Raw genomic sequence first — 24,817 nt, forward strand, 5'->3', positions numbered from 1 at the left:
GAAGACTCAATATGACTTCCCATGATAGTGATCTCTTTCCTTCATTCATTCTCATCTAGTCCAACAAGGAAACTGAAGCCCAAAGAAGGGAAGTCACTTGTCCAAGATCACACAGCTTGTGTGGAGGTAGAATAGAGACTCAAACATAGATCTCTTGACTCCTACTCCAGGATTTTCTTCATAATATGATGCCACCTTATAAAGCAAAGCATACAGAGCCAGAAAAAAGTGCTTGAGTTATGAGCAGGCCTAAAGTGAAGCAAGCTGAAGATCTTCATTGAGACACAAAATGAGGATAAATAACCTACATAGATGTAGTGCTTTAAAGTTTGCAAAGCAAATAACCTCCATTAACATTTGATATAATACTGATGGTCCCTACCCACAAGGATGGGAGGAACAAATGAAATGGTGAGTACATAAAGGCTTTGCCAACTTAAAATATTAGCTATTATTATTAAGTAATGATGGATAAGAAGCGAAAGATCATGTGGAGAGCTTGTACTTAGGTTTTCTATTCCTTTCAATTCATTTTTTTTTTGCTTCTTATTGTGTTGTGTTTTTTTTTTTCAGAGACAATCAACGTCATGTGACTTGACCAGGGTCGCATAACTAGTAAGTGTCTGAGGTCAAATTTGAACTCAGGTCTTCCTGACTCCAAGGGCCAGGGCTCTATCTATTGTGCCACCTAACTGCCCCTCTTTATTGTTTCTTAAAGTTTAACTTTCCCTTGTAATGTTTAGTTAACTGATTTATAATGTTATTTTAATTAAGTTATATTTTCATTTTTTAAAAAATAGTATTTGTTGGCTCTCAAATTCCATTATCTCTCTTAGTCATCCATGCCAAAAGAGCAGCACAGACACTTAGGCTGTGTAGTGAACAGAGACACCACCAGGTGGAAGACATTCAAGACAAAAGCCCCCAGAGGAGCTAACCTGGAGGGAAGGTATGCCTCACAGCAAGGACTTATAACCCAGAGTCTATGAACCTATGGTTAAAAATATCTTCCATTAATGTTAACAATCATTATTGTTTATATGCTACTTTAAGGTTTTCAAAGTGTCTTACCAATATCATCTCATTTTATCCTCACAATAACCCTGGGAGGTAGGTGTACTTGTTATCCCCATTTGATATATGAGGAAACTGAGGCAAAGGTTAAGTTAAGTGACTTCACTTGATAACTTCTTTCAGTGTAATTAATTTCCTTTGTAATCGTATGCATTTTATTTTATTCCTTTAAATCAAGTTAAGCCAACAAGAATTTATTAAGTGCTTACTATGTGTCAGGCACTGTGCTAAACATATTTTTCTGAGAAGGGGCACATAGGTTTCACCAGACTGTCAAATAAAGGACTACATAACTTAACTCTCCCCAAACTATGACACCTTCTATTTTACTGGGCTACATACAATTCTTTAAAGCAATGGTTCTCAAAGTATGGTTTGGGGGCCCTAGGGATACCCAATATTCTTTCAAGGGGTCCATGAGGTCAAAACTATCTATTTGCATAAAGCCAAGATATTTTAATTTCCAATACAGCATATAGTGATAGGTACAAGTCACATAAACAAAATCTCCTTGAGATCCTTAATTTTTAGGAGTATAAAGGTGTCCTAAGACCAAAAAATTTGAGGATCACTAGTTTCCAATAACAAATGACCATGAACTTTCCTGTGTGGAGAACAAAAATGTTTCTGTATTGTCATTGTTTTGTTACCTGCTCGTATTCACCTTAACTTCATGACAACAGCTCTCTATTCATCAAAGCCCCTTGTAGAACTCTCGCCTACTTACCAATGTCAAGTACTCTTTGCTTAGCTGTATGCTGCCGAGAGTGCCAATACTTCCAGTACTTCAACTGCTCATCTCGATTTTTATCTTCACTGAAAACAACCATCACCACACTCTGTCAAGTCAAAGAATGAAAGAAATTACTTCTTGTATGGGTGGAAGAGAAGGAAGGAAGGAAGGAAGGAAGGAAGGAAGGAAGGAAGGAAGGAAGGAAGGAAGGAAGGAAGGAAGGAAGGAAGGAAGGAAGGAAGGAAGGAAGGAAAGAAGGAAGGAAGGATGGATGGAAGGAAGGAAAAGGAGGGAGGGAGGAAGGATAGGGAAAAAAGGATGAAAGAAAAATAAAAAGGAAGGGAAAGAAGGGAAAGAAAGAAAGAAAGAAAGAAAGAAAGAAAGAAAGAAAGAAAGAAAGAAAGAAAGAAAGAAAGAAAGAAAGAAAGAAAGAAAAATAATCCATCTTTTAAAAGAAGTGGAAACATCATTTATCACTGGAGTCATAAACAACTTGAATTACCTGGATACATGTTGACCCAAAGAATCACAGACTATTAGCTCTGGATGGGAACTTAAAAGTCATCCAGTCCCAGCTTTTCATTTTACAGGTAAGGAAACTGTGAGGAAGCTGCAGTTCTATGTGATAAACTGCACCCCATCACATACAAAAAGTCCTTTCTTAAGTACAGTGTCCAAAAATATAGCTTCTCTATAGTTTTTAATATTAGAGAAATCATTATCTGACATCTCGTCATAACCCCCAATTCTCTCTTCCTCTTGAAATTGCTTTACCTATACTTTGGATTCCCTTATCTGTGTATATGTTGTACTTCCCCTTCCCAATAGAATGAAAGCCCCCTGATGGCAGGGTCTGTTTTATTTTTGCCTTTGTATCCTTAGCCTCTAGTAAAGTTCTTTCTCCAGGGTAGACACTTCAACAATGTTTGTTGGATTCAAAAGCTGAATCTCCAGGATCCTATTTCATGCATTATGCTTTTTTCTAACTGTGTTGAAAGGATATATCATTCAATATCTTTTCCCAAGTTTCCATTTGAACTCTGGCCCAATTTCAATCTATTTTTGTACATTAGGAAATACTGTACAAGGAAACAGATTGCTCCATCAAAGGGTTTATATTAGTTAGGAAAGCTTGCTAGGTTAACACAATTTAAAAATAAACATTACTCCAGCTCACAGGCAGTGTCTGTTGAACTTAAAAGAAAGCAGAAAAATTACAAAGAGAAGTCAACATGTGGTGGGTTACTAAATTCATGAGCCTGCCAAGCTGTTTGTTTTCCTTTTGCATCTCAAAACTTTGTTCCTTATATATAAAAGTTTACTGTGTGGTTGTCTCAGTGTTTGTTTCTGGCTGTCCCCAAGTTAAAGTCTCATTGCAAACAAAAACTCCTTTAGTAAGTGAATGAGGTGATATAAATATTCTTGTATTCCTGATATATAAATGTATTTGAATTCCTTATCCAATCTGAGGATTTAAAAAAATATATATATTAGAAATTTTTCTTTGGTGACAAATGAAAGAAACACTCTAAACATCCATGACTGGGTTTTATATTCCAAATTAGATCAAAATGTGGTCTCATAGGAAATATTGCCAGTGACTATGGGAAACATCCATTCCTTCCCCCCTCCACCATTATATTAGGTACAAGTAGTAGTCACTATTTGTTTGTTTGGGTTTTTTTTCTGTCTTTGCCTCTCCAGTGCCTAGCACAGTGCCTAACATATAGTAGACACTATAATAAATGCACAATGAATTGAAATCCTAATGTAGCACTTTATACAGAATATTCTTCTCCTCGTCAAAAAACAGCCAATTAAATCAAATTGAACTGTTATTAGGAAATATAGGGGAAGAGAAACTGAAGAGTCAAGATTAATACTGGGGAATATGAAAGCCTGGAAGGATAATAGTACCCTTAACCAAAGGAGGGAAATTTGGTAGAAGAGATGATATGGAAAAGCTTATGAGTTCAGTTTGGACATGTTGAGCTTAAAATATCTCTGGGAGTTTGAAATGTCTAATAGACAACTGGTGTTGTGATACTGAAGTGGGGGTGGGGTGGGAAAGAAGAGCAGGGGATGGATATACAGATCTGTGAATCATCTGCATAGAGATGATAATTAGACCCACAGGAGCAGATGAGGTATCCAGGAGGGGGTGTGTAGAGAGAGAGATAAGAGAAGGCACAAGCCCAAAGAACATCAGTGTGCTACACATAATAGGGGTTTGATAAAATCCTTGTTGACTGGATTTTTTGTAATGGATTAGATACCCTAAAAGAAAGGCAAGTATAATAATATATTATTATATATGATTGAAATGATCAAATGAAAATGATCAAATGATCATATCAATAACCTTGCCTAATTTCTCCCACTAAAACAAAGCAACTAAATCCATTCATAACAGACAAGTGTGGGCCCCTGTATCAAGAGAAACCGAACAAACTTTTCCTATTTTCTTTTTTTTTTTTTTTAGTTTTTTTTTTTTTTTAAGTGAGGCAACTGGGGCCAAGTGACTTGCCCAGGGTCACACAGCTAGCAAGTGTGTGTTAAGTGTCTGAGGCCGGATCTGAACCCAGGCACTCCCAACTCCAGGGCCGGTGCTCCATCCACTTCGCCACCTAGCTGCCCTTCCTATTTTCTTAATAATACACTGGTTGGATTTTCATGGGGACTTATTTTAAATTTAACTACCATAATACAGTAGTGTTCTCTTATCCCAATGATTCTTCCAATGGGAAGTAGAAGGTATGAACAAGATGGGATGGGAAAGCAATGGTTAGTAGTCACTATGGGTGAAAATAGATAAAGATTTTACCAGAAAATTTGAAGGTTTTTGTAACATTCTGAGGGTGGGAAGAGCTCGGAGGATCTGATATAATATTCCTTTTCAGTGTGAAGAGATTATCAATTATTTTCTTTCCTGGCAGAATCATGGATTCTAGAATCTGGCAGCATTCCAGCGTGAAGCTGAAACTCAAATTACATTTTCCACCAAAAGGGCTGATGCTTCTCTATCTGAGAGTCTCTACAAATAATTCAGAAAGGTTTGAGCCCATCCCTTGAACAGGGAGTGAAACATGAAATTTTTAAATAGAACCCCAAGTTCCTACATACACTGACTTAATCATACCCTCCCTTTCTGAATCTAGTAGTACCTCTTTCATGCTCCCAAATAGGTTTCAACTTCACAGCTACACACCTAATAAATTAAGATTAGTTGATAAGAAACTATGCAGTTCATATCTGATGAATGAAGTGGGGAAAGTCCCTCTGATATATTCTGAAGGTATGTATCTTGCAGACTATAATTCTTCCTTGGAGTTATTTTGGCCCCTGACTAGGATAATAAGCCAAAACCCTCATGCTTTTCTTTTATTCAAGGAAAAAGCAATGCTCCCCCCCCCCAAAAAAAAGAAACACCCCAACACATGAAAAAAAATCTTCTCTGACTTTTTTGATATATGATTTCTGTGTCTTTAATATGAAAAAGGAGTCTCATACCCTGACTTTGCTGATGGGATGTCTGAAGCACTTGTTGTCTCCTGTCTCACTCAGGGTGATGGCATAGAATTGTCCTTTGTTTAAGTAGGTCATGGGTCCCTCTCCTTGCTTCTGACGTAGGGATTTGGTAGCTTCCAAAGTATACTGAAATGTGCTACTGTAGAAAAGGGGGAAAAAAAGAATAACAATTATCATTACCACCTCCATTTTCTTTGTTCATTTTTATTTTTGGTGCTTAATGAATTTAACATCAATTCGTATGAATACTGACCTGCATTTGTTTGAATTTGACACTGACTTAGCAAAAGTAGATGTCATTTTAGGATGGAAAAGGGTAAAGGTTTTTCATGCTGAGTATAGTTCTTGTACAATTCCCAGTAGGGGCCTATGTGTTAGGTTTTTGTTTGATTGGTTTTGGTTTTTGTCAGGGAGAAAGTCCATGATATAACTGGTCAATTGTGCAAACCTATGGCCCTGAGGAATGCAAGCTACAGCACATAACCAATGTGTTGAGGTACATTATCTAAGCTTCTTTAAATTTCACCAAGTTGACATAATATACGTATGTCGTACTTTAAGACAACACATAATTTAAAAACAAAAACTTGGAAAATAGATACAACAGAAGATAATTATTCCCATTATAAAATAATTGTTCACTTTACCAAAGAGATCATGACAAGGTTTCTTTAAATAGCCAACTTTCCTGAAGCATTTGAAATACTGTATTTACATTAAAAATTATTTATAGAACTTTCAAGAAGATATCTATTTTATTATCTACAATAAACCTACATACTGTAATGGTTTTTTTGAACTAAAGCCTTTATTTTTTTCATTGTAAGCTAAATGTAAGTTAAAATTTTCTGCATTAATCTTTTCAGTGGGGCAACCTAATTTTTTAGTTCTTCATTTCATATACTCTTTAAAAGCCTGGGTGAAGAGGTGACTTTCAAAGTTAACTCTTAAAATTTGTATTCTCATATCAGGGCAATAAAATCTTCAACTAAAACTGATGATGAAGAAAATACAAAATAACTTTCTAAGAATGACAAGGAGTGAAAAATATGGTCATTCAATATGCCTAGCACAGTAGCTAGCACCTGAGGCACTTGATAAATAAATGCTTGTTTATTGATTGACACATATCAAATCAAGGAGCTCCAATTCCAGTAGAAGGGCAGCTAGGTGGAACCATGGAGAGAGTGCTGGGCCTGGGAGTAAAGAAGACTTGAGTTCAAATCCAGCCTCAGATATTTGCTAGCTGTGTGATCCTGGGCAAATAACTTCTCTTTGCCTCTATTTCTTCATTTGTAAAATAGGGATGGGGAAGCTAGGTGGCACATTGGATAGAGTTCTAGGTCTGGAGTCAGGAAGACCTGAGTTCAAATCTGGCCTCAGACGCTTACTAGCTGTGTGACTCTGGGCAAGTCATTTAACTCTGTTTGCCTCCGTTCCTCATCTATAAAATGAACTGGAGAAGGAAATGGTAAATCAATCCAGGATCTTTGCAAAGAAAATCCCAAAAAGGGATCATGAAGAGTCAAACACAACCGACAATGATTAAACAATGACAAAATGCTTCTTGAGGATAGGAACCCTTCTCATTTAAAAAAAAATTTTTTTTGGTGAGGCAATTGGGGTTAAGTGACTTGCCCAGGGTCACATAGCTAGGAAGTGTCAAGTGTCCAAGGTCAAATTTGAACTCAGGTCCTCCTGAATCCAGGGCCAGTGCTCTATCCACTGCGCCACCTAGCTGCCCCCTCATTTTTTCTTCATATCCTTAACACCTAGCATGGCACCAGTCACAGAGTAGACACAATCAACGCTTACTTAACTGAGTTGAATTTAATTGTGTTGCAATGAATTGAAATGAAGAAATTGTTTTTAAAAAAAATGGCATGGTAAAATACAATGACAGAACTGTAGAACTGAATGGGACCTTGAAGATTAATATATTCCAACCCCATAATTTTACAAATCCAAAAACCAAGACCCTGAGATGAAGAGAATTCCTCAAGATCACAGTCAAATTGGGGAAAAAGTTGAAACTAGACCCCACATCTCCCAACTTCACAGATCAGCACTCTTTCCATTACACTTGAAAAAAATGATTGCCTATTTTAATATTAGACATGGTATGCATTTGTTTTGACACTTTCTCAGATGATTGGAAATTATCTTGTTTCCTCAAATGTCCTATTTTAATCTTAATCTGTTTGTTAATCAGTTCCTGTTATCTCATCTCTTATCAACCTACCTTGCCGTTTGTTCATAAATATATTCTTCGGCCCCCACTGAAGCACTCCGATATTTCTGAAAAGTTTAGAAGTGATTTAAAAAAATTAAAATAGATAAAGAACCATTATAAACAAACATCAAGTTAAAAAAAATCTCCCAAAATATTTCCAATTGTGATCATCCTAGGAAGAAATCTTCACAGTATTATGGATCTATTTATGATTTGTATATGGAATTTGTATACAGACTCTGCCAGATTTCTCCATCTTGTGTAACCTTCTCCAAGTATAATGATCTGATTAGGCACATTCAATTTTTCAACCACTTTTCTTAAATTCCCATTCACTTTGGAACAGAATATTCCTATGCGATTGTAAATTGAGACTTCAAATTCACTAAGTCCCGGCAATCTTATTTATTAGTGATTCATTTTACCTCAGAGGGGCAAGGTATTTTAGAAGTGATTTATTCTTTTTCACCTTTTTCTTCTTCAATTCTGTTACTTCTACTATCAACCTAGCTCAGGTCCTCATTTTCTCTCTGCTGCATTACAATAGCCTCAGAGTTGATTTTCATGCTTCATCATTCTCTCTGCTATCAGAATACTCATTCTAATGTAAGATTCTGATCATATCATTTCTTGGCTCCAAAAATCCTTCAACGGTCCCCTATTGTCGAGTAAATGAAATCTCAAGCTCCTTACCCTGGCATTCAAGGTTCACCACAATCCTGTTCTAACTTTGTTTCTGCACTGCTTATTTCAGTCAAATTGGTTGACTCACCATGCCCTAATGTCATGCTTTCTTTTTAGTCTCTTGCTCATACCATTTCTTAGGCATAGAATGCCTTTCCTTCCACCCCAAATGTCTATCTGTAAAATCCATTGCATCCTACCTAGCTTAGAGGGTTGCTATGAGGACATGCTTTATAAACTATAAAAGGCTGTATAGCTCTAAAATATTAAAAAATGTTTTGGGTGTAGCTAGTTGGCACAGAAGATAAAGCACCAGCCCTGAATTCAGGAGGACCTGAGTTCAAATCTGACCTCAGATATTTAACACTTAACTAGCTGTGTGACTCTGGGCAAGTCACTTAATCCTCATTGTCCTGTCCTCCAAAATAAAATAAAATATAAAAAATGTTACTGATTATTTTTCAAGGTCCAGAACTAGTGATACCTCTTTCAAGAACCTTTTATTTACAACAAATCTTCTATTCCATCCCACCCCCTCACAGGCACCAAAGCAGACCCACATACCATAAAAGAACTCTTCCATAAGTCATCAATTCCACAAAAATGTATTAAATGCCTACTGTGTGCATGACCCCATGCTAGGCATCAGCAATAACAAAGATGTTTTTAAATGATCCCTGCCCTAAACAGAGCTTTTGTTTTCCACTTAGGGGGAAGGGATATGCCACATGTACAATAAACAGAATGTCTCCAAAGTCTTAATACAGTTGTAAGCTTTAATAACTTTGTGGGACACCCACAGCCCTTATCATGCAAGGTGAAGTTTGAAAGGGCCAAAACACTCTATTGCTACCTCTCCTATGCCTTTTATCATATTCTAATTTGTATTCTGGTCATATCTGCCATGCATGCCAGATTGCTTCTAAGCTCTTTTAGGTCAAAGATGGCATTCATTTGGGCATGCCCTATCCCTAATAGAGCCCTTCTCTGCAATTAGCAAGCACATGAATTTTGAACCAATAAGAATATCACAGAAATTTCCAAGGACCTGGATTCAAGTCATGCCTCTGATGCTAAATACCTGTGCGACCTTGGGGGCAAGTTAGTTCACCTCCTCAGCCTCAGTTTCATCATCTAGAAAAAGAGGGGACAAGATGAGTCAGACTCGATAAATTCTGATGCCCCTTCCATCTCTAGATCAATGGCCCTTTTCTTTGAAATCACATCTCACCAAAAAAAAAGAAAAAATGAGAGCTCACACTAATAGAGCATTTTAAGAGTCACAAAGTACTTTCCTCATAACAATTCTACAAGGCATTATTATCCTCATTTTACCAAAAGGTAATAGAAATTTAGAGAGTTCAAAAGACTTACACAACTTTGAACCCTAGACACCAACCTCCAAACCCGGTACTTTTTTATTATATAATTGAGCTTTCTAATAATTTACAAAAAGCTTAACCTTTATCCTTGCACTTAAGAATAATTCTAGTGTCTTCCTTCTGTTGATTATCTCTAATTTATCCTACATATATCTTGTTTGTATATATCTTGTATATATGTTGTATGTACATATACTCTGTATATATTTGTTCATATAGAACAGAGGCTGTATTTTGCCTCTTTGTACCCACAGTGACACGTATAGTGTTTTGTGCATAGTTGGTGCTTAATAAATATTAATAAATTCTAGAATAAGTTCATAATCTCAGATGACAAAGGCTAGAATTTATAAAGCATTTTATATACCTTAACTCTTTTGGTCCTCATAACAGCTCATAAACTAGATACTATTAGCACCATTTTTACAGATGAGGAAACTGAGAACAAGAAAGAAGCAAAAAAATTCTTTAGGATTTGTCCTAATTCAAACAGCTAGTAAAAGTCTAAGGCATAAGGTTTTAACTCAGATCTCCCTGACTCCAAGTCCAACCCTCCATCGATGGTGCCACCTAGAATTGGAAGCAAAGCTGTGCTGTAGTCAGCTGAACTACTGGGGAGAGCTGATTGTTAAATATTCAGTGTGAGGAGTTACACCTCAGAAATGGATAAATTCTACAATCAAAGTTTGGTTTATGATTTCATCAATTGTCTTAAACTTAAGACAGTGACATGAAAATGTTAATCATGCAGATTAGATTTTTAATGTGTGTCATACACCCTCTTTTAACCTAGAGAGCTGGTTGTTAAATTTTTACCAGCATGTCACTGGAAGGGATAACAGAGGCCACCTAATCCAACCTATAAGTAAACAAAAATCCCTTATATAACATAAGAGCACTTATCTAGCCTTCACTAGAAAATCTCTAATAAGGGGAAATCTAGTACCTCTTTGGCTGCCCATTCCATTTTGGGATAGTTCTAATTACTATCATGTTTTCCCTTACATCAAACCTAAATCGACCTATCTGGAACATCCACCAATTGCTCCTAGTTTTATGCTGTGAAACTAAGCAAATATACCTAATTGTATTATCATCTAGCTCACATCTCTCCATCTTTTTTTCCACAATAACAACATAAGAGGCTATGGGTTGCTAAAATCTAGTTAAAACTATATCCAAAGCATTGTTCTGCTCTATCATTTGCGTAAACCCATAAAAACAAAGGAAGCATGGGTCTGGTCTGACTAGTTCTTGATACTGTCAACCAGGGTTTGGAAAAATGTAAACTTCTTGAGGTCAAAGACTGTTTCTTTTTCTTTTCTTCTTCTTCTTCTTCTTCTTCTTCTTCTTCTTCTTCTTCTTCTTCTTCTTCTTCTTCTTCTTCTTCTTCTTCTTCTTCTTCTTTTTTTACTATTATTCTCAATGCCTAGCAAAATGCCTTGGTTTTTTTTCTTTTTTTAGTGAGGCAATTGGGGTTAAGTGACTTGCCCAGGGTCACACAGCTAGTAAGTGTTAAGTGTCTGAGGTCGGATTTGAACTCAGGTCCTCCTGACTCCAGGGCCGGTGCTCTATCTACTGCACCACCTAGCTGCCCCCAAAATGCCTTGTTAAAAAAAAAATAGCAATGTTTATATAACCTTCTAAGGTTTGCAAAGAGTTTTATGTTACCTTCTCATTTTTATTCTCCCCAAAATCCTGGTGTTATTATAATTTCCATTATACAAAGGAAGAAATTGAAGCAGACAGGTTAGGTGACTTCCCCAGGGTAATAAAACTACTAGATGTCTAAGACCAGATTTGAACTAGGGTTTTCTTGAATGCAGAATCAATGCTCTCTCCACTGCCCACCTCTCTGATTCTAAAAGAGGGAGAACAACATTCCAGGCATTGGAAATATAGTTCACCAACCTGAGTTCAGTCTGAGTATAATGTTCTGGTTCTCCAAAAACTACTTTTAGAGGATTCAGCAGTTTCCTCCCCAGCCAGCTCTTCTTTCTAAGTGGTTTGCCTGGCAGTGGCCATCCCTAAGCTGCTAGATGCTTAAATCTCCAGGTTCTGAAAGGCCTCCCTCTTTTATATACATTCTACAGGTCCTGACAAAGTCTCCTCAACCAACTACACTTCCTGCGTATCACCAGGACATCTAAATTGACCAAAGGCTTTTTTTGCGCTTAGTGCGATAGAGTGATACTAGTGTCTGCCAAGAAAACCCCAAATGGGGTCACAAAGAGTTGAGTGGACACACTGAAAGGACTTAACAACCACAACAACCACAACAATAATTGATTCAATAAAATTTTGTCACGTGATTATGGAATGGGGTCTAGCATCTGACTCTTACTTTAAGTAGGTGTGGAATGATTGTCTAAACTGACCCCACCCTTCTATGTGGATAGATAAATGAGGCCCCAGCTTCATTATTGGCTCATTTCTTGAACTTCGACTCCTATTTTAAGTTGATTGCTCTTTCCCCCCCTACCTCATAACTATTCTTTATGACAGAAGTTTTTAACCTTTTCTGTCATTGGGCCTTTTTGGCAGTCTGGTAAAACCTGTAGACTCTTTTGAATAATGTTTTGTTTTGGGGTGAGGCAATTGGGGTTAAGTTACTTGCCCAGGGTCACACAGCTAGTAAGTGTCAAGTGTCTGAAGCCGGATTTGAAGTCAGGTCCTCCTGAATCCAGGGCCAGTGCTCTAACCACCGAGCCACCTAGCTGCCCCTGAATAATTTTGTTTTGCTTTGTTTTGTTTTTTTGGCCAGGCAATTGGAGTTAAGTGACTTGCCCAGGGTCACACAGCTTGTAAGTGTCAAGTGTCTGAGGCTGGATTTGAACTCAGGCAGGTCTTCCTGAATCCAAGGCCAGTGCTTTAACCACTGCACCACCTAGCTGCCCCTGAATAATGTTTTAAAATGCATAAAATACATTGGATTACAAAGAAAATAATTTACACTGATGTAAGATAATTTCAAAATATTAAAAAAAAAACACACACAAGGTCACAGACTCTCCCCCTTAAAGTAGCTCCAATCTATGGTATCTAGCTTAGGAATATATGAATTTGAATCTTATCTCAGACATTTAATAGGTAAGTAACCCTAGACAAATTATCTCTCAGCCTTAATTTCCTTACATATAAAATAGTAATAATAATAGCACCTAGCATGCAGAGCTGTTATGAGGATCAAATGAGATTATACACACACATTATACGTGTATGTTTATGTATATGTATGTGAACAGCATGTAGTTGTTGTTGAGTAGTTTCAGTCATGTCTGACTCTTCGTGACTCAATTTTGGGTTTTCTTGACAAAGATACTGGAGTGGTTTGCCATTTCCTTCTCCAAATCATTTGACAGATGAGGAAACTGAGGCAAACAGGGTTGGGTGAATTGCCCAGGGTCACACAGCTAGTAATTGTCTGAGGCCAGATTTGAACTCAGGTTCTCCTGACTCCAGGGCCAGTGTACTGCACCACCTAGCTGCTATATACACATACATGTGTATGTGCACATACATGTATACACATATGTGCATGCATAGATGGTGTGAATACATACCTATATATAATGTTTTGTGAACATTAAGGGTTAGCTATTAGTTGTAGCAGTATTATTATTATATGTAGCCAATTTTCTTCTTGCTCCTCCCCCCTTTTAAGAATAAATTTAAAGTACTTTTGATTAGATTTTCAAGGTTCCAGGCAAGTATACTTTTACCAACCCATCCATCATTAGGTACATGCTGTATTTTTATTATTAATAATTATTTTCTCACAATGCCATCTTGGCCAAGAGTGTGTCATTACTATATTGTATGCTATGGTCCAGAAATCAAAAACCCATTCTCAGACACCATCTTGATTTTTTAAAAAAATTAAATTTATTTTTTATTCTTAACTTAAATACCAAGTAAAATGGGCATTATCCAAATTTTGATTTGTACATGTAACTGCGGATATCATAGATAGCTTGCTTTAAAAAAAAAATACATATGGATAAAGCACTGGCCCTGGATTCAGGAGGACCTGAGTTCAAATGTGGCCTCAGACACTTGACACTTACTAGCTGTGTGACCCTGGGCAAGTCACTTAACTCTCATTGCCTCACAAAAAAAATACATATATTATAAATGTAAAATATAACTTTCAAAATCTAAGAAATCATCCTCTGGACCTCTTCTTTACTCCTTTAAGTTTAAGTCTTCTGGACTTAGTGCCTTGAAAAGCTATTCGCTCTTCAAATCACATGGTAAACTCCAAAGTGGAATTCATTTTATGGATCCCTGCTGGTTGGCACCACCTTCTTTGTCCCTTCTGTTTTCAGCCCTTTCCATATTTCACTAGGCTTTAATAACTTTGCTAAAATGAGCAAAGGGGAAATGTGTTTAATATCCAACAACTGCAGGCTTTACTTCTTTGCATGTATCACATCATTGTACTGAACTATTATGAAATAGGTGGAGTGATATAAAATTTGGGAAAGTGTACTCAATCTGTTTATCAGTTATTATTTCGCTGGGTTTGGATGCAGACCTGGTCATTGCAAGTGCAGACAACTTAATAAATATACTGAATGGAAAATCTCAAAAAGATCATGAATTTCTGATTATCCACAAGGCCTTTACTGACTGACTAACTACTATAAGGATTATATGGATTTTTCTGACAAAAGAGAAATGCTTATATCCCCTGAAGATAAGTTATTATAGGGGAACTTCACTTATCAGTTAATCAATAAAATATGTATTATGCACCTGCTATGCGCCAATCACTATGCTAGATGATAATTGGAGGAAAGTCCAGGTTTAATTTGTGAAAAGTCTGAACCACAGGAGATTTGCTCAGGAAACACAGGTGTATTATTGTTCTGTCCATACACTCTCCAACTAGGTTGACACATTTTTTTTTTCATTCAAAACAATTGCCTTAATAAAATGTCTTAGGGGAAATATTTCAACACATAATGTTTATTCCTAGTTAGCATATCATTTTCATGAAGGCAGGTGTTTTACGATAATGTTAGCTGATAATTACATGTAGCTTTAATGTTTGCAAAGCACAATAAAACTCTGATGTCAATTGAGCCTCATAATCTTCCTATGAGGTAGGTACTCCAGGTATTTTTACCCCCCATCTTACAAAGAAGGAAATTGAATCTCAGAGAGAGGTTAAGTGATTTGCCTAGGGTCAAATGGCTTTTAAATATGGGAGGCAGAATTTGGACTAAGGCCTTAAAGACTCCAAGTTTACCTTCCTGTCCACTATAGTACATGGTTGGCTGAAATATTTTTAATGCTTCCCTGTAACTTTGTTTGCACTAGTCATTTGTACTCTTTATCAGAAAAATGGGCTCTAAACAGGCAATCAATATCAATCTCAATTACTGAAAATTCTAACAGTGAAATTCATGTAAACGTGTTCTTATTTGTTTAGAAATATTATTACGGATGATGGTAATATCTGGAATCTAATAAAAGCTTCTTCCCAAGAACCTTCATTCTTATGGTAGCCTAATAATAGGTTAATGAAAGCATATGAATATCTCTACTACAAACCACAAAACCCCCAAACTCCCCAAAACAAGGTCTGGAATATTTGAGATTTTCCTTAATCACAGAATAATAATTTATTGAGAAGAAATATGTTATATTTTCCCAGAGTTCCAAACACTTTAATCAAGCAGGCAAATAAAAGCCCTGACTCATGGTCTGAGAGGGAAATACACTGCAATCTGAATTTAACATTTTTTGAAAGTATGCCCCTTATAAACCTGGTCCTTCCTCGTTGACCTTTAAGGTTTTTTCCAAGTCTATAACAACAAAAACAACAAAACCTAGTATTTATGTGGCTTTAAGGTTTACAAAGTACTTAATACATTATCTCATTTGATCCAACAATCTGGATGTATGCAAGTCACTTAACTCCTGTCTGCCTCAGTTTCCTCATCTGTAAAATGGGGGTCAGGTATTTCCATTTGAACTCAGGTCCTCCCAACTTCAGGGCCAGTGCTCTATCCACTGTACCACCTAGATGTCCCAGTAGGTATGCTAACACATACACAAATATACAATAACTATGATGCATAATAGAATGTGATAAAAGCACAAAAGGGACCAAATGCTATCTTGAGAGTCAATTACATTTATTTATTGAGGAAGACCATGTGCGACAGTGGAAAGAACATTTACTGGTTGCAGAGTTCAGATGAAAAAATTGTGAAGTTTTTAAAGGGCCACAAGATCAATCTGAATCAAGTGAGGTAGTGGCCAAAAAAAATAGTTAATACAATCTTAGGCAAGATTAACAATCATGGTGTCTAGAATAAGGAAGATAATATTTCAGCTCTTCTCTTCCCTGGTCAGACTGCATCTGGAGTATTATATTTAGTTCTAGGAATATTTTAGATAAACTATTTTAGACAATTTGGGAATGTGTAGATAAACTGAAATACATCCTGAAGAAGGTAACCAGGCTAATGAAAGGTCTAGAGAATATGGCATATGAGGATCAGTAGAAGGAAATAGTTATGCTTAGCCTGGAAAAGAAAAAGGGAACGATAAGGTAGCTTCCATCAAATATGGATGGAAAGAGATGTCTTGTGGGAAAGAGATTAGAACTGTTTTTCTTACCCCTATGGGGCAGAACTAGGTAAAAATTAGAAAAAGTGAGATTTAAGCTTAATATAAGGAAAACCTTTGTAAGAATTAGAGTTACTGGGGCAGCTAGATGGCGCAGTGGATAGAGCACCAGCCCCGGAGTCAGGAGTACCTGAGTTCAAATCCAGTCTCAGACACTTAACGCTTACTAGCTGTGTGACCCTGGGCAAGTCACTTAACCCCAATTGCCCTGAAAAAAAAAAAGAATTAGAGTTATTGGGGCAGCTAGGTGGCACAGTGGATAGAGCACTGGCCCTGGAGTCAGGAGGACCTGAGTTCAAATCCAGCCTCAGACACTTGACACTTACTAGCTGTGTGACCCTGGGCAAGTCACTTAACCCCCATTGCCCACCAAAACAAACAAACAAACAAACAAACAAATACAAAACAAAACAAAAAAGAATTAGAGTTATCCTAAAATGGAATTGGTTGCCTCCAGGAGTAGCGGTTTGAAAGCCTCTTGGAGGTCTTCGATTGCCCCACTTCCAAAGCTAAGATTCTAGGATTCTATGAGTGAAATGTATAAAGACAAAACTGAAGGTACAGTCTTCTAGTCAAGGGAAACATGAATAAAGATGGAATAACTGAGGCCATGCAAACTGTCTCCTGTCTAAACAATAACTGGAGGCATAACTAGAATAAAAAGACAACATCAGTGAGAAGTGAGAAATGTGGCTGCATAATTGGATGGTGTCCAATTTTGTAGGACCTGAGAAGCTGAGCAGAGTGGTTTCTGGGAAATACAAGGGAATAAAATAAAAACTCTGTTTCATCAAGAAAAGATCTTTCCATGAACTCTACAATAAATACAGCCACACTGTCTTCCTTGCTGATCCTCTCATAAGATGCTCCATTTCTTGAATCCATGCCTTTTTACTAACTGTCCCCCATGCCTGGAATGCTCTTTTTTCTCCACCTTCACCTCCTAGTTTCCCCTAACTTCTTTCAACACCCAGCTTAGATCCTACCTTCTGCAGGGCTTTCCCTATCCTCACTCCTTCCCTCAATGCTAACACTTTCCCTCTCAGTTACCTTCCATTTACATTGTCTATATCTTGTACATATATAGTTGTCTCTCATTAGAATGTGAGCTCCTTAAGGACAGGGTTCATGTTTTTTGCCTTCCTCTGTATCTCAAGGACTTAGAACAATGCCTAGAACCTAACAAGTATGTAATATATGCTTGTTAACTCCCGCTGTTGTTCGAGGTCAATTGGAGGGGTTGGGCAACTATCTCTCTCCACCTTAATTGTACCTAGAGCAGAAGCTGCCTTGTTGAAGTCTCCCTTGACAGGAGCCATAGGCTGGCAGCCAGTGTCAGTTTATGGCAGACTGTCATTAAAAAGTATTGACTTTACTGAATTGACTAACTATAACAAATAGAGAGTGTAACTTGAGGAGAAGACAGACTAATAAAACATTTATGTGGGCTCATAATTTCTTCGTTACCAATCAATTTACAAGGAGATTCAAGAAGGCTTTTGGTTCAGCACAGGCTTCCTTGAATATTTAAGACCCTCCCCATTCTGGCTTCACCTACCTTTATAGTCTTATTTCCCATTATTCCCCATGCATACACTCAGTGTTCTAGGAGGATTGGACCACTTGTCAGTCCATTCTCTCATCGTACATTCACTTGCCTTTGTGTATTTGTGCAGTGCATACTTTTGACCTAGAAGTTACTCACTCTATCATCATTTCAATCTATCAGAATCCTCTTCCTATAAAGATTAGTTCAGATGCATTTTTTGGACATAGCCAATATTTTGCTTGACTATGTCTAATTCTTACAAGGATTTTTCTTTTTCTTTTTTTCAGTGAAGGAGGAGGTGAGAATGCTTGTTAATTTTTTTAAAACCCATTTAATTAACAAAATAAAGACTAAGTTAAATGTGACTTCCTCCATGAAGCCTTCTCTGATTTCCCTGTCCCTATCACAGCTGAAAGTATGTTCTCTTACCTCATATTTTCCTAGTGATGTGGGATGGAATTTGGGGTCAAATTGTGAGTTGTCCCAAAAGAATTACAAGACTCAGTGACTCAGTTTCCCAAGTTTTATTGCAATACTGTGAGTGACCACAGGGAGAGAACCATAAAAGTGGAAAGGTATCTCTCGAATACTGAAAGAAAAGAGTTATATTTATAGTATGGATAAATTGATTATCAGTCTCATTATAATAATGTCCACCTTGGGGAGGTACAGGGGAGGGCCTGTCCTTTTCATTATAATATTCTTCACCTTTGGGAGGTACAGGGAAGGGCTTATCCTAATTTGGAGTTCCTGGGGTCCTAAGCCAACCCCCGAAGTATGTACTTTTTTCCATAGAGGTATGTTTTGGGGAACAAATTTGGCCTTTTCTGCCCATGCCTCTTTCTGGTTCCCAGGCTTAGTTTCAAAATATCTTCATTTTTCATTAGAATTTCTATACCCTGTCTTGTGTCTCATTGTTATATGATTTGCCCCTTTTTATAAAAGTTCCTGTTATGGGTACTGATTCCCAGGGGGATGAGAACCTAGCATCCTGACTTGTAAGTTATCCATTAACTAGGGTCTGAGTCTCTTTTAGAGCTCATATCTGAATTAGAGCTTGGGTCTTAAGTTTTCTATTAACCTCTTTTTTGCCTCCTACATCACTAGTGTGGGAAATCTTTGAATCTCTCCTTTGCCCCTTGTTTATTATTCAGTCGTATCCAACTCTGTGACCCCATTTGGTATTTCCTTTTTTCTTTCTTCCTTCCTTTTTTTTTCAGGGCAATGAGGGTTAAGTTACTTGCCCAGGGTCACATAGCTAGTAAGTGTCAAGTATCTGAGTCAGGATTTGAACTCAGGTCCTCCTGAATCCAGGGCTGGTGCTTTACCCACTGCACCACCTAGCTGCCATCCTATTAGGTATTTTCCTGGAAAAAATACTAGAGTGTTTTGCCATTTATTTCTCCAGCTCATTTTACAGATGAGGAAACTGAGACAAATGGGATTAAGTGACTTGCCCAGGGTCACACAGGCAGTGTCTGAGGCTGGATTTGAATTTAGGAAGATGAATCTTCCTCAGTTCCAACTCAGTGCTCTATCAACTGTGCCATCCAGGTGCCTCATCCCTACTTTATTTCATGTGTATTACATTGTTACCCCCACCTCCAGTAGATTATGAATTCTTGACGGCCGGGGAGTATTGTTGTTTTGCTTGTATAAAGAGTATATCTAGCAAAGTGCCTGAAACACTATAGGTCTTTACTACATGTTTAATGAACTGGAGAGAATTCTATGTATCATCTTCTCACTTGAATAGATAATTAAATATAATTTGCCTAGAAAACAATGAATAACATATCTAATATCTGGCAATCAAAAAATATTTATTAAGTGTCTATTTTGTTGCAGGCACTTTACAGGTGTTACAGAGAAAAGGCAAAAGTGAGGCAGCCCCAGGTGAAACAACATGTGTGTGTAGATAGAGAGATAGAAATACACCAATATGTATATATGTGTGTCTGTGTGTGTTTGTATATGTGTGTATATATATATGTGTGTGTGTGTGTATGTATGTATTTATATGTAGTATGTATGTATGTATTGTGTGTATATTTATGTGTATGTGCAAAACACATAAAGAACAAATATGTGGTATAGAGGAAGAGTGGGGGAGAGGGGACCATGGGACCTCATTATGTGGAAGGTGGTTGGTTGAAGGATTCCAAGAGGCAGAGATAGAAAGGAAGTACAGTCTAGTCTAGGTAGAGGGAACATCCAGTGAAAAAACAAGACATAGTGTCCTGTTTCAGGAAGAGGAAAAATCAATATGGCAGAACTAGTGCAAAGCTTCTTAAACTGTGGGTCACAACCTCACATGGGATCACATAACTGAATGTGGAGGTGTCAGGAAAAAATTGGAAACAGTAAAAGGTTAAGAAGTTTTGTTATAAAACTAAATATCCAGGGTCAAGTAAAAATTTCTCAGGTGAAAAGGGCACAAATGGAAAAAGTTTAAGATGCCCACACTAGAGCATGTGGACGGGATTAATGTAAGCAGGAGGAGGCCTAGTTGTGAAAAGCTTTAAATGCAAAATAAGGGAATTTACATTTAATTCTAAAGGTAACTGGGAGCTACAGAAATTTATTGGCCAGAGTAAGAGGGAGAAGAAGTCACATGGCCAGACCTGAACCTTAGGAAAATTACTTTGGTAACTATGTGAAAGATGGATTGGAACTGAGAGAGACGAGATAGGAAGATAAGAGATGATATATCCGTATCACAGCCCCTGTGCAAGGACATCACAAAGGGAATATTGGCATGCTTCTAAATCTTTCAGGGAGAAATAAGATCAAAAGTTTCATTTTTCTTCTTTCCACCAAGAGATCCACTAAGGTTTAGAAAAGTACATTAGTGAATATTACAGCAGGGCAGCAAAGTTAATGAACTGTTACATTCTAATGAATAACAACATGCATGTATATGTGCGTGGGTAGGTATGTGTATGCATATGTGCATATATGTACATACATGTATTGCGTATACATGTGCGTGCCACATATATGTATATAGACAAGGTGTGTTTATGTGTGTGCATATACACATGTACTTTCACATTGTGTATATGCACATTGTGTATATGCACATTGTGTATGCATATATGTGTATATACCTACATGTATGTGTGTGCACACAGAGAGAACAGGAAAATACAGAATAGCATCATGGGGGGAGGAGGAAAAGATCTCACTACCTAGAGGGTGGTGCCTGAGTCACTAAGGATTCCAAGGGGCAGAGGTAAAGAGGGAATTCATTCCAGACGCAAGGGACAGCCAGCCAGTGTAGCCAGAACTGGCTCGAAATCTGTTTTGTTTTGTTTTTTCTTTGGCCAGGTGAGATTTGAACCAAAATTTCCAGCCTCCAAACTCTTTGCACTGTACCAACCTGTCTCTGGAAGACTGACTGTTTCAAAGTTTTTGTTTGCTGTTTTTATCTTGTTATCTTGGCATAGAAGTATTCAGAATTTTAAGACAGTTAACATTGACTTCAACATGACAAAAAAAGGTCTGAGCTCTGATGATTTCTGACATATGAATATTCAAAGTTGGGGGAAAGGTCCCATTCCTGAGATTTCACTGGTATAGGGAACTCCCAGTAAGAAGCCTCTCTCTAGGTGGCGCAGTGGTGCAATGGATACAGCACCGGCCCTGGATTCAGGAGGACCTGACACTTGACACTTAACTAGCTGTGTGACCTTGGGCAAGTCACTTAGCCCCAATTGCCCCACCACCACCACCCCCCAGCAAAAGAAAAAGAAAAGGCCTGGTTACGCACACAGCTAGTGTGTGTCAGAGGTAAGATTAGAAGGTAGACCTTCTCAACTCTGAGTCAGGAATTCTATGCAATATGCCACCCTCACTCTTATGTATTAGCTATAATGTTCTCCTATTTGTTCTTTTTCTGAATTTATGAACTCTCGCCCTAAGTGGAGAAGAGCAATTTGATTTTGAAACTTCATTATACTCCTCTCTCAAGCCATTGTCTGCATCTAGCACTGTGCCTTCAGATGCTTTATAAACATGTGTTTAGATGATTTGATAACAGTTGCCTTTTTTTCTTTCTGGAGATGAGGTAAATAAGGTATCAAAATCCCTCATAAACTATGTACAACACATTTGGAGCATATGTGATTATTCATGTTCTCCTAATACTGGTTCTTTAAGAGATAACTGTTTGGCCCTTCATAGCAATCCTCCCCTCTACCTGTCCAGGCTTAGGATCAGAGCTAGTCTCCCTTGTATAGTCTGAGGTGTACTGCATTCATCAGTGGTTTCCATATAATTCAATAATCCACTGGTGAGTATAATAGATTTCATCCAAGGATTGGTACTCTAGGGATTTCCTTAACAACATTACTCAGAGGTCACCTAATTATATGACCATTTGGCATTGCTATTAGCAAAAGATTATAACTGGAATCCTTTTTTTTAAAACTTCCATCAAAATGAAATATGGTGGCCCAGCTAAAGACCAGTGCAAACATTGATTTGGGCTGCAATGATTAAACCCCACAAAACAGTTAAATAAAAAACACTGGGACCAAGCCCAAACACTTAACTTCTGGGAAAGTCAGAGAATTCCTTTACCCCCCCTTTTCCACTTTGAAATAAAAAAAAATACAATCACCTCTTTTCACAGGACTTTTATCTGCAACACAAATATAACTGATAATGCGCCACCTAGATATCACAACCATTCCATTGTCACTGGACCAAGTGCCCAAGTCCTTCTGAAAGGCAGTGTGGGAGAGTGGTAAAAACACTGAACTCTGAGTCAGTCCTGGCCTCTACTGCTGTCTCCACTAATTACTAGTTGAGTCACTTTGGGCCTAAACTTTCCAAGTCAAAGTACTAATAGTTGTACTACCCAGAGGCAGTAAGGTGGCCCAATGGATAGATGGTTCTGCTTGGAGACAGGAAGACCAGCATTCAAATCTGGCACCAGACACACTTTATAGATAGGCAAGTGACTTCACCGCTGTCTGCCTCAATTTCTTCAACTGTAAAATGGGGAGAAGAACAGCACCTACCTTGCAAAGTTGAAATGAAGATCAGATGAGAGATCATTTTTTTTAAAGTGCTTAGGGGACAGCTAGGTGGTGCTGGGGATAAAGTACCAGCTCTGGATTCAGGAGGACCTGAGTTCAAATCTTCCCTCAGATACTTGACACTTACTAGCTATGTGACCCTGGGCAAGTCATTTAACCCTCATTGCCCCACCCCCCCAAAAATTTGCTTAGCACATTGCCTGGCACATAGTAGGTGCTTCTTCCCTTCCTTCACTTCCCCCACCTCTCAGAGCTGTTCTGAGGCTCAAATTAAATAATTTATGTAAGATTCATTGTAACTGTCGAGTTATATGTAAAAAACAGCTATCATTAATATGTAGGAACCAAATGAAAAGACTTGCAAAGGGTCTAACACTATATCAATGGCATTTCTCTCATGAGAAGTGATGGGGCAAAGGGTCTGTTTCTGTTTTTCACTTTTCTCATAGGAACATCTGAGACAGTGGAACATGTATCAAATGTGGAGTCAGAAGAGCTGAGTTCAGATTCCGGTTCTGCTCCTTACTACCTTTGTGACCACTGGCAAGCTATTTAACCTCAATGAGCCTCTGTTTCCTCATCTGTAAAGTGACAGGGCTGGCCTAGATAACCTCATAGTTAAATTCCAGCTATCACTGTGGCTTCTTACTATTGATTGGCAACCATTATTTATTGAGAATTTATCAATGTTAGTTAATTGAATCAACCAAGTGGACATTGATTAGGCACTCACTACATGGCAGGGTCTGTATTCTGTGTCAAGGATACAATGAAAAAAAATAGGAAATTTCCATTCTAATGTACTGAACATCCATAATGAATGAAAACGACACAGTCTCTCTTCATTTAAAAAAAACAACGTTTTTCCATAAGTATTATTGAAAACAGACAGGTAGATCATTTTAAGTACAAGTTATTAAAATGATGTTAAGAATTTTATATCAAGTCCCCAAGAGCAAGAAAGGCAATAGCTCCTTGGATAGGGAATGCATCTCATGTCTCTAACACTTAGTCACTGCACTCTAGATTCTCTATGTCTGTATACAGCAGCCACTCATGACCATCCTCATGCAAATGGAATTTCTGTGTGCAGATCAATTGACAGGAACAACCAGGAGAGAAGCCTGGGTCACATGGGGCATGACTTGTGAAGTCTTTGCATGCACTTGGATAAAAGTAACTTCTGCCCAGGCAGATCTACCTTCCTACCTCTTATTAACCCTACCCTGCATGCATCCTCAGGAATGCCACGGAGATAACAAAACTTGCTCAAAAAGCAGGAGGATGGCGAGGGGGAAACTTGTGCAAAGTTAAAAAAAAAATTTAACAAGCACCACCTTATGTACTTGAGTTATTGTAAATTAGAGCATTCAAAACTTCTGCTTTATGTATATTTACTTAACCTTGGATGTCATCTTACTCAAATGGTAAGAGGATATGAGTTTTACAAGACTCTTGTATAAAAAATAGAGGGAAGGGTAAAATTCTCTCTGGTTGCTTCTATAAGTGTTCATGGTCACCCTGCTAATACTGTACCTCCCCCCATCTGAAAGTTTAGGTAAATATCTGCTAGAGTCTAACACTAATGCTGTCCTATTATCCCAGAAAGGTTGGGGAAACAGAGAAATATAATCACGGTAAAGTAATCTTTAGAACTGGAATGAGAAATTCTGACAAATTCACTTGGGGTTAGGGTGGTGGGAGTACAAAAGTAATTTATCCTTCAATTCTCAGCCTCCAAACTCTAAACCCTCAGGAGGAGAAAGCAAGACAAAGAAAGTAACATGTGTATGTGGGGGGGTGGGGGAGATGAAGAAGGGAAGGTGAGGGGGTAGGGGGGAACCAGCCATGATAAAAGTTAGGCCACAGAAGAAGCATATGACACTAGGAAAAGTTGAATGCTTCTGGGTCAGTAGCAGAACTCATGGTTTCCTCAAGTTGGCAGGG

General features: G+C 37.8%; 1 protein-coding gene across 1 annotated transcript in view; it reads right to left on the minus strand.

Moving 5' to 3' along the window:
- Positions 1-24,817, minus strand: part of GRHL2 (grainyhead like transcription factor 2) — a 241,576-nt gene that overhangs the window by 136,741 nt on the left and 80,018 nt on the right. Inside the window, exons 5-7 of the mRNA XM_043977278.1 lie at positions 7,578-7,633; positions 5,318-5,474; positions 1,802-1,913 (exon numbers count right to left, since the gene is read on the minus strand). Coding sequence (XP_043833213.1) covers positions 1,802-1,913; positions 5,318-5,474; positions 7,578-7,633 — 325 coding nt within the window. The remainder of the gene's footprint in view (positions 1-1,801; positions 1,914-5,317; positions 5,475-7,577; positions 7,634-24,817) is intronic.

Source organism: Dromiciops gliroides, chromosome 1, assembly GCF_019393635.1.
Source record: "Dromiciops gliroides isolate mDroGli1 chromosome 1, mDroGli1.pri, whole genome shotgun sequence".
In the NCBI taxonomy this organism is placed as follows: domain Eukaryota; kingdom Metazoa; phylum Chordata; class Mammalia; order Microbiotheria; family Microbiotheriidae; genus Dromiciops; species Dromiciops gliroides.